Source organism: Neophocaena asiaeorientalis, unplaced genomic scaffold (assembly GCF_003031525.2).
Source record: "Neophocaena asiaeorientalis asiaeorientalis breed wild unplaced genomic scaffold, Neophocaena_asiaeorientalis_V1.1 scaffold540, whole genome shotgun sequence".
NCBI classification, from domain to species: domain Eukaryota; kingdom Metazoa; phylum Chordata; class Mammalia; order Artiodactyla; family Phocoenidae; genus Neophocaena; species Neophocaena asiaeorientalis.
The window spans coordinates 4836351-4846850 of NW_020172141.1; the positions used below are offsets into that span (position 1 = coordinate 4836351).

The 10500-nt window shown below is 57.6% G+C and overlaps 1 protein-coding gene across 1 annotated transcript; it reads right to left on the reverse strand.

Moving 5' to 3' along the window:
- Positions 1-837: 837 nt before the first annotated feature.
- Positions 838-5383, reverse strand: MAPK7 (mitogen-activated protein kinase 7). The gene is given in 7 exon segments (XM_024753692.1): positions 838-1137; positions 1233-1366; positions 1708-1910; positions 1913-2140; positions 2237-3315; positions 3952-4117; positions 4761-5383. Coding segments are annotated over 7 exon segments (2196 nt in total). The 5' UTR covers positions 4993-5383; the 3' UTR covers positions 838-983.
- Between the last annotated feature and the right edge of the window lie 5117 nt (positions 5384-10500).

The window sequence follows — 10500 nt, forward strand, 5'->3', positions numbered from 1 at the left end:
ACCGCTCCCCTCACACCCACGACGCCCAGCTCTCGCCCGGGCCTCCGCTCCCCTCCACCCGGCTACACGTCGGCGGCCTCCCAGACCTCCGGAAGGCACCGCCACCCGGCCTGGACTCGGACCCCGTCCGGAAGGCTGCGGGCCGGTGTCCCACCTTAGCCGGCTTCCCGCCTGCGGCCTCCACCAGGGCCCCGCGCCGGGAGACCGGAGGCGCAGTCCGACCCACTCCCGGCACACGCCAGGCCACCTGCGTGTGGCCGCCACCGCCACGCCCTAGCAGTCCCGCCAGCCAGCAGAGAACCTCCCATCCTTCACCTCCCTCCCAGCGGCGAGCACCACGGGCCCCCAGCCCCGTCTCACTCTCACGCTCACGCTCAGCTTCCCCCGCCTGCCCGTCCCAGGCACCCAGAGCTCGACCCCCAAACCGTATCTCACCCCAGCTACCGCAAGCCACACTAGAACAGCCACGGCCAAGGTAGGCACAGATTGTGAGGTCCCCCCACCCGCCCCGGGGGGGAGTCTGACCACGCGAGGTGGCAGAGGGCAACCTCTGTGGGGCTGGGAGCAAATGGGGAGTGGAGATCTTAATAAACCTCAGGACCTGAATGAACTGGCCTTGGCTGTTGTGCACGCAGATGCGTTTGCTTGGCCCCCAAGCTCTGGTTCCCCCACCGATGGCACCCGGCCCTTAACTCCAGAAACACGCCCTGGAGACAGGCGCTAAAGGGAACCTTATATTTCACAGGCTTCGTTTTGATGGCAAAAAAAATTGTGTAATAATAATAATGTAATAATAATAATAAAAAAATACAATACTGAAAAGTATCGAAACCGCTTAAGGCCGCAGGGTGGGTCTGAGATGAACCCGCAGAATAATCCGAGCTGAGCTTCCCCTGTCAGGCCCGGGGCTCCAGCCCTCGGGAATGGTCCTGCGGATCTCGGAGCTGGGTCTGCCCCTGGCAGCAAGGCACAGACTGCGGGCCTCAGGGCTCCTGGAGGTCAGGCAGGTCAGCCAGCAGCATGGGGGAGTCCATCTGGATCTCACGCTGCAGGGACTCGATGTCAGCAGGGTTTATGCCGTGGCCCTCGAGCCAGTCGGCGAGCAGCGAGGCTGAGAGCGAGGCTGAGTCGGCCTGGCTGAGGGCGGCAAGGGGGAGAGCGGGGTGAGGGGCTCCTCCTGTGCTGGGAGCCCCTAGCCATAGCCCATTCTGGAGTCCCGGCCCAGCTCTTACCCGTCCTGTGGCCCGTCAGCCACGCCCATGTCGAAAGACTGGTTTAGGAATTCCTCCAGGTCAAAGCCAACGCCATAGCCCGCTCCACTGCCCTTTGGGGTGCCGGAGAACACGGGGGGCAAGGGGTCCTCCACCTGCAGGGGATGATGGCAGCTTACAACGCGGGAACCACCCAGCGCCAACTGAGGTGTGCAGGGCACCCCACCCTGACACTGCCCTCAAGTGGGCCTGGACACCTGTGGTGACAGCCCCAGCCTCAACAAACACTGAGTGCGGGCTGGGGTCTCCGACAACCGGCCCATCAGCACCGCGCCCCTTCTGCGAGCAGGCAGGCTAGGAGAGCTCGAGCCCGGGCTGCCGCTCCGCTGCACGGGACCAGGACACACAACAGCCTCTCCTGCCCCCAGCGACCTCCCAAGCCCACCTCCCCTGGATTCAGATCCAGGCACCCCCACGGCCAGGCCTCTCCCCTCACCTGCGACTTGGACAGCTGCTGGGTCACCAGGGTGACGTCGGGTGATTCAGAGGTGGAGGGCTGAGGGGCCCCCCCGGGGTCTGGAGGGGGTGGGCCAGAGGGGAAGTAAGGCAGAACGCTCGGGGCGCTGGCGCCAGGCAGCCCGGGGGGGGGTCCCAGCGGCCGGGTGCCCAGGAGGCCAGAGGAGGCGGTGGTCTGGGGAAAAACAGGCTGCGGTCGTTGTCGCTGAGCACCAGGCCGGCCAGGGGGTCGGCGGAGGGGCCCCCGGAGGCCCCGGCGCCCCGCTCCTTGCGCTCCCGCTCCTGCCGCCGCTTCTCCCGCTCCTTGGCCCGCTCCTGCCGTCGCCGCCGCTTCTCCTCCCGCTCCCGCTGGCGCTCCTGGGCTGTCACCGGCTTCCGAGGCTCGGGAGCTTCCAGGGGGGCGCTGGGGCCATCTGCGGAGAAGACGGGAGGGTGACGGTAAGAGCCTGTCCAGGCCTGGGGCCCCTCTGCCTCTCGCTCCCCAGCCAGCCGCGGCCTCTGCCAGGCACCTCGGAGCCGGCTCCGCAAGGACTTGAGCAGGGCGGCCTTGAGGGCAGCCTTGGTGTTGTCTGAGATGGCTCCCTCCCTCTTTGGAGGGGCTGGTTCACTGGCCGGCGGGGGCGGCTGCAGGGTCAGATCGATGGTGTCGGGCGCAGGGCCGGGGCATGGCAGTGGGGCCGGCGGAGGGGACTCCATGGCACAGTCCCCACTGGGAGCCCAGGGACTGGGCATCTCAACATCGGGGCAGCCGGGCTCACTGGCCACAGGCTGCAGGGAAGGCTGGAAGCGGATCTGCTGGCGGATGCCCTCGCGCCGTGCGTGGAAGTCTTCGATCTCGGCCACGATAGCCTCCTTAATGCGTTCCCGAGTGAGGGCTTCGCGGTCAAAGGCAAAGTCAAAGGGCGGGGCGCAGTCAGGCTCGTCATCGGGGTCGTGGTACTTGGCCAGGAAGGGGTGGCGAAGGGCGGCAGCTGCTGAGAGGCGGGCACTGGGCTCAAAACGCAGCATGCGCCCCAGCAGGGAGAGGGCCTGGCGGTCGGCACCCGGGTACACCGTCTCCCAGGGCACAGGCTGGCGTGGCGGCAGGCTCTGGATGTAGGCCCGCACCCTCTCAGCCCCCACGGCCTGAATCACGGCCGGCGACGGGGTGCCCAGCACCATCATGATCAGCTGCAGCTGGTGCACGTAGTTTTTGCCTGGGAAGAGCTGGCGGCGGGCCAGCATCTCCCCAAAAATGCAGCCCACGGACCACAGGTCGATAGCCTGCGTGTACTCGTGCAGCGAGAGCATGAGTTCGGGGGCACGGTACCAGCGCGTGGCCACATACTCGGTCATGAAGTACTGGTGCTCGGCGGGCGAGGTGCACAAGCCTCGGGCCATGCCAAAGTCCCCGATCTTGAGCTCGCAGTTCTCGTTCACCAGCAGGTTGGAGGGCTTGAGGTCGCGATGGATGACCTGAGCCGAGTGCATGTACTTGAGGCCCCGCAGCAGCTGGTACAGGAAGTAGCGCACATGCTCCAGCGTCAACGGCTGCGAGGAGTGGATGATCTGGTGCAGGTCACTCTCCATCAGGTCCAGAACCACATAGCTGAGGGGCAGGGGAGACAGGCAGGGGCTGTCTTGCCCACCCTCCAGCCCCAGCCTCACCACGCCCTCCCGCTCCAGACAGGTCATGGCCTTACTCTCAGACTCTGCAGGGGCCACCCACTGGGTACGAAAATTATAGATTCTCTACAACTCTTCCATTAACTTAAGTGAAGTGAAATCGCTTTTCTCTCCAGATCTAGTGTCACCATCAGAGCAAAGGTCGGGTTGGACTAAACCAGGCTGGCCAACATGTTTTGTTCGGGAGCCCTCTCCATAGTTTGGTAGTGGCTGCTTGAAAGACTATGATGAAAACTGTAAAGTCGTCTCCATTTTCTGTAGGACAGTGTTCTGTGATTGACTAGTGACGTCTGCTATGGGAATAAAAAGATACAGATATAGAATGAACGTCCTACGTTTGCCAGGCTACATACTGAGGTCCTATAAAACCGTTACTTCTGCATTCTTCTTCACATGTATCCCTGGCAAAGCCCTAAGGGAGCACTGATCCTAGAATCGCAGGAATTTTCCCAGCCTGCCCTACATTAGGTTCAGCTACCCTTCTAAAACTTCAGCAATACGGCCCCAGCGTTCAGAAAAGGTCCCTGCTCGGTCTCCCTCTTCCATCCCCGCTCCTTACACAGATTTGAACTCGCCATAGGGCACAGTGGGCCTCAGGATGTCCTTGATGGCGATGATGTTGTCGTGCTTGAAGTGTTTGAGGATCTTCAGCTCCCTGAGGGTCCGCTTGGCATTGGTCACCACGTCAAAAGCGTTGGGGATCTTCTTAATGGCCACCTGCTGACCTGGGGAACAGGGGAAAAGCAGATGCCACAAGGTACCTCGGTTAGCTGCAGAGTAGCACAAGGCCCCTTTCAATACCTCCCTTTGCGGACGCAAGTGACAACAGCTACCACTTACAGAGTACCTACTTTGTGCCAGGCTCTGTGCTAAGCATAGTACGTATGTTATCAGATCTTCCCTTCACCTCCTTCCTGAGGCAGGTACTCATAGCTCAAAGTTAGAGATATGGAGACCTGGGCTCAGCAGCTTTCTGGGCATTGCACAGCTAGTTAGTGGTAGACTCTAGACTCTCACACCTGTGCTCACTCTACCTCCCTACACCCTGCATCTCAGACCTCATCCATCCCACCACCAACCCCGAGCGCCAGTCTCTGGCTCCAGAACACACTCTGGAGAACCTCCATTCGGGTCTAACCCGGACTGTCACCTAAGGAGGAAGTAGGCTGATGCGCTGGCAAAGCCACCAGAGTTTCAGAGACCCGTGCCCAATACAGAGGCCGGCCCCCAGAGGCACCCAACCCATGCTTGCTGACTTGACCCAGAATTCACATCCCAGCGTCCCCTATGGCTGCTTGGGACGGGGCGGGTCTCAGCCCCCGGGAACCGGTTTCCACACGTGCGAGCAAGGCCGGGCGGGTCGCTCACCGGTGAGGCGGCGGCGCGCGGAGGACACCACCCCATAGGCCCCGTTGCCGATGGTCTCGATGATCTCGTACTCGTCCCCCACGTCGAAGGTCACGTCGAAGGAGCGCGCCTTCAGCAGGGCCAGGTTCTTGGCCGCCACGGAGGCGGCGGGGCCGGTAGGTTCCGCCTTCCCCGGCCCGGGGGGCTCTCCGGAGCCATCCTCACCGTCGTCCTCCTTCAGGGGCTCAGCCATGGCGTCTGCGTGGGGACGCGGGCGAGCAGGGTCCCGGCCCCGGACTCAGGGGGCCCCCCGGAGCCTCCAGGCCCGCAGGCCGAGCGGCGCACGCACCCCGTGTCCCGCACCCGCGGGAGCCCGGAGCTCAGGCCCGCGCGGGACGCGGGGTCGGCGGTGGGGGAAGGCGCAGCTAGGCGCGGTCCAGGAAGAAAGCGAGGGGCGGGGCGCCCGCTCTCCTCGGTCGGCACTCGGCGGATGGCGCTTCACCCCGATGCCGCCCAGGCCCTCGGAGGTCCCGGCTCCCCGGCTCCCCGGCGTCGCCGGCTTTCAGTCCCCGGGTCGGGGTGATGGGTGGGACCCGAAGACCCACTCGCTCACTGGGTCGGGCTGCCGCCACCGCCACCACCTCAGCAGCGCGCGGTCTCCCGTCCCGCCCCCCAAGACCACGCCTCCGCAGGCTCTGGCCAATCCGTGGACAGTCTCCGCGGAGGTGCCCACCCCTTCCACTTGCTGCGTCCAATCAGCGCCCACCGGCCAAGGAAGCCGCGCCTCCACCCGCGCCCGCGCCGCTGTCCAGTCCCCCGGCGGGAGCCGCCCAACCCGCGCTCGGCTTTCGCCTCGGCTCTGCGGCCTGGTGCCCTCCTCGGACGCATGCGCGCTGGCAGCCCCGGGCGCCGCGAGACTGGAAAGCACCGCCCCTGCGTGCGCGGGCACGCGCATCCACTCCGATGCGCCAGGTGTCCTCCGGTCAGTTGCTGCTGGTCCTGGGAGCTTGGAGGGTTGAGGTGACTAGATGTTACCTTGGCGGCCGCATCACTCAGTCCCCCTCCTTCAGCCCCCTCTTCCCTTATCAGCCCCTATCGCCGCGGGGATTGCCTCCCCCCCATTTTCCCGATGGGCCCCGGGAGCCCGGCGCTGGGAAAGCGTCATCCCAGGTAGAAGGTAATCCGTCACATCCAACCACGGAGATCCCGGTCCTCCGGGTTATAGAGCGTCGGCCCGAAGCCTCCACTGACTTCCGGTGGCTGGTCCTCTCCTCTCAGCTTCCGGCGTCGCTGGGCCTCGGCTCGCGGTTTCCCGGTCTCGGGCGTGACGCCTCCGTGGGGCGGCTCCGTCTAGCGACTCCCGCGCCTTGCCTGCGGGGCAGCGGGCGGGGCCGCGGGGTCAACTACGCCCGCTCGCTGGAGGCCGCGTGTCCACCAGTGTCGCGGGAGGAAGCGTCCGGGGTCGGGAGCCCAGGAGTTAGGCCTGAGCGCCTCGGCGAGGGTCCATCCCTTCCGTCCCAACTGGTGGCTGAAGAGTAGATCCAGACCAGAAAGGAATTTTGTTTACATTCCCCACTGTTGTGGTTGTTTATTTTTTACTAAAACATACATAAAGTTCCACATAAGTGTATCAATCAGTTTTCACACACCTAACACCTCAGTGTATAGAATTCATATGGAGAAAACCAAAAATACAGAAGGTTGCCAGCCCTTCATTAGCCCCTTCTCTTTTCTTGTGGTGACAGTTTCTTTCTGTTAACTCTTCCATACTTGGTGGGGGGTTTTGCACTGAAATTTAAGAGGTTCACTAGGACCCATACATTAGGATGGAAAAGTAGAGACTGCGTTCTTAAAAACACGACATAAGGAAACACGTCTAGGAGTATAAGGTCAGCCCCAGAACAAATAGATACCTCGTATTTCGACATGGAGAGATCACATGGGCCTCCTGAGTTAGCTGAACTATACATTTGTTTCTGATTTTCCTGACAGCACAGCAAAAAGCCAAATTCTCTCTTACGTGATTAGCCTTGAACATTAATAAACCACATTCACGGGAAGTGGACCTTTTCTGCCCTGAGTTCTGAAAATATTTCCGTGATGGCCTTTCCTTAGGTGACAGTAGACAGCCTTCCCTAACTCTGAAATATGTGCGGGATAAGTTCTGCGGTGCCCGTCAGTGAAAAGAGAGGGCGTAAAGCAGCAGGACCCATAAATGCGTCTTCTCAGGGAACCTGGTGGCCAGCTCTGTGATGGTCCCATCTGCTGTGGGAATAAAGCATAAAGTAGCAGAAGAGACCCATACATTGCGAATCCTTTAAATACTTCTCTATAAATATTCCAGCTAGGATCGGTATACAAGTTACAGACATTTCAACTTCCTTGGCAAAAACTCCCTGATTCTCATTGACTTTTGAGTACATAATGAGCTGCTTTACTCCTGCCCCTACTAGGCCCTGACTCTGTCCTGGAATAGTCATCAATTATCTAACGTTCTCAGCCTTGCCTTATGACCTCGCTGCATTTGACACAAGTGACTACTTCAAGAAAAAGTTGTTTCATATGGCTCAAAACTCAAATCTTAATTAAAAAGTTCAAGTGAAAAATCTTGGTCTCACGCCAGGTGGACGATTTTATAGTTTTCTACTGGAAGTAAGAAGAAACAATATAAATTCAACACAAGCAAATACTAATACACACTCTTACCCACCTCCCCTTTACTTTACAAAAAGGTAACAGATTCTTTACAATTTTCCTGCAGATCACGCGGTATCACAGACCAGACGGACCTCTCATTCTTTTTTTGTTATAACAGCGTTTTTGAGATATCATTTACGTACCATAAAACACTTACAGTGTACAATTCAGTACATGAGTTTAGTTCGTGCAACCATCACCACTGCCTAATTTTGGAACATTTTCATCACCCCAAAAAGAAAGCCGTTAGTCACTCCTCATTTCCCCTCACCAGCCCCTGGCAACCACTAATCTGTATGGATTTCCCTATTGTGGACGTTTCAGATCAATGGAATTATACACCGTGTGACCTTTCGTGCCTGACTTCCTTCACTCAGCATGTTTTCCAGGTTCATCCTTGTGGCATGTGTCAGAACTTCATTCTTTCTTAAGGCTGAATATATTACACTGTATAGATAGACCACATTTTGTTTATCCCATCATCAGTTGATGGACATTTGGGTTGTTTCTACTTTTTGACTATTGTGAATAACGGTGCTCTGGACATTCACTCACGGACGAGGTTTGTGTGGACCTAGGCTTTCCGGTCTCTTGGGTACACACCTAAGGGTGGGATTGCTGGGTCATATGGTAAACTTTTTAAACTTTTTTTTTTTAATTTATTTTTTTTGCGGTACGCGGACCTCTCACTGTTGCGGCCTCTCCCGTTGCGGAGCACAGGCTCCGGACGCGCAGGCTCAGCGGCCATGGCTCACGGGCCCAGCCGCTCCGCGGCATGTGGGACCTTCCCGGACCGGGGCACGAACCCGTGTCCCCTGCATCGGCAGGCGGACTCTCCACCACTGTGCCACCAGGGAAGGCCAACTTTTAAAAACTTTTTGAGGAGCTGCCAGACTGTTTACTTCAGTGGCTGCACCACTTTACAATCTCACCAGTATATCTGAGGGTTCCAATTTCTCCACATCCTCACCAACACTTGTTATTTTCCTTTTTTTTTCTGTTTTAAATTGTAGTCATCCTGGTGGGTGTGAAGTGGTCTGTCATTGTGGCTTTGATCTGCATTACTCTCATGACTAATGATGTTGAGCATCTTTTCGTGTGCTTATCGACCATGTTTCTTCTTCGGGGAAATGTCTGTTCAGTGTCTGTTCAGTTCCTTTTCTGTTTTGAATTGTGTGATTTGCCTTTTTATTGTTGAGTTGCAGAGTTCTTTACATAGTCTGGATATAAGTTCCTTATTAGACGTATGATTTACATATTTATTCCCATTCTGTGGGTTGTCTTATCAGTTTCTTGGTGGTATCATTTGAAGCACAAGTTTTTAATTGCAATTAACTCTGATTTATCTATTTTGCCTTTTGTCACTTGTGCTTTTGATGTCATGCCTAAGAAACTATCTCATTCTTTTTTATTTTTAAAGTTTTTCATTTTTTATTTTTACTTATTTTTTTGGTGGTCACATCGCGCAGCTTGCGGTATCTTAGTTCTTGGACCCCGGACCAAACCCGGGCCCTCAGCAGTGAAAGCACGGAGACCTAACCACTGGACTGCTAGGAAATTCCCATCTCATTCTTTTTTACAGCTGCATAGTACCACTTTTCAGATATAATCTATTTAACCAAGACCCTATAGGTGGACACTTTTTGCTATTGCAAACGATGTAGTGCTGAAGTACCTTGAACACATTGTTTCGTGCGCTGTGAGTCTAAGCCACCCAGAAGCGGGCGTGTGCCAAGTTGAAGAGCGCTGCACTCGTGACTTTAACGGTGTCAAATCCCTGTCCTTACGGATTATATCACTTTAGGCTCCCACCAGCAGTGTGAGAGGAGGAGTCACACGGTGCTTTTTAAAAGCTTGGAGTTGTTTGCCTATGTTGACAATGGGAGACGTCCCCTAAAAATCCCCGTTTCTGGTTTCTTTTGGAAAGCTGGAAGATCTGTCAGCGTCAAAGCTGCATTTCCACAAAGCGTTAGTGGACTGTAACAGAGCGGTAGCCTCGCCATTGAAATGGGGGCTCTCCTGCTCACCGGTCCCCACCACCCCCCGACTGCGTCCCCAGCACAGGCCGACTGTCACATGCCACTCATCACATGCTTGTACCAGCGTAGAAACACCTTAGTAAAAGCAGGGAAATGAAAGAGGCCCAGGGGACATGTCTCCAAAAGAAGGGGGAGGGGGAGGGGAGGGCAGGGGGAGGAGAGGCCAGGGGGAGGAGGGAGAGAAGCAGCAACTAAGCTGTGGGAATGAAGAGGGTCTCCCGACACAGACCACTGCTCAGCCCTCCTGGCCGTGCCTCCTGCCTGGCCACATGCACGTCCAAGTTCACGATTTAGGCCACTGGGAGCCTCCGAAGAGGTTTGAGTAGAACGCCCTTCAGAATTGCCTTCCTGAGAAATATTTCTGGCAAATGGTGTGGAAGGCATGCTTGAGAAAATGCTGGAGAAAAGATTATGCCGTCCCGGTGACAGCCCTGACGGGGCTCTGGAGCAAGCAGTGGCAGTGGATCCCTGAAGACGGATGTGGAGGGAGGTGAGAGCAGGAAGCGTGGGTTGTGTCAGAGCTTCTGTGGAGACAATGGGGGAGTCACCAAGATCCGGACACCTGAGCTGCGTGGTGGATGCGGGTTAGGCCGTTCAGCTACATCCAAGCACCTGGTGAACCCCGTCTCTGATCCCAGCCCCGGAGGCCCGCCTGGGCTGCAGAGCCTTCCTTAACCCTCGTCATGTTGGGGGTATCGGGGAGCCCCGGATGGCGGACTCCTTCCGACAACCTCCAGGGACCGCCCCCCCTTTGTCGATAGTCTCAGCAAAGGTTCAGGGTGGCCTCTCATTGGACAGGCTAGTGGGGGGCGTGGGAGGACGCATGCTGATTGGCCAGACCTGAGTCACCTGTCCACCTCTGGAAGGGCGAGCGGCCGAGAGCCATTTTCCCAAAGGAAACCTGGGCTTTAAGGAAGGACGGATGGCTGCCAGTAGGAATGAGATGTGCCCCACACATCTGCACCCCTCTGCCGCCAGAGGAAGTGCAGGGGAAGTCTGAGGAGCAGAGAGCAGGGTCTCTGTCC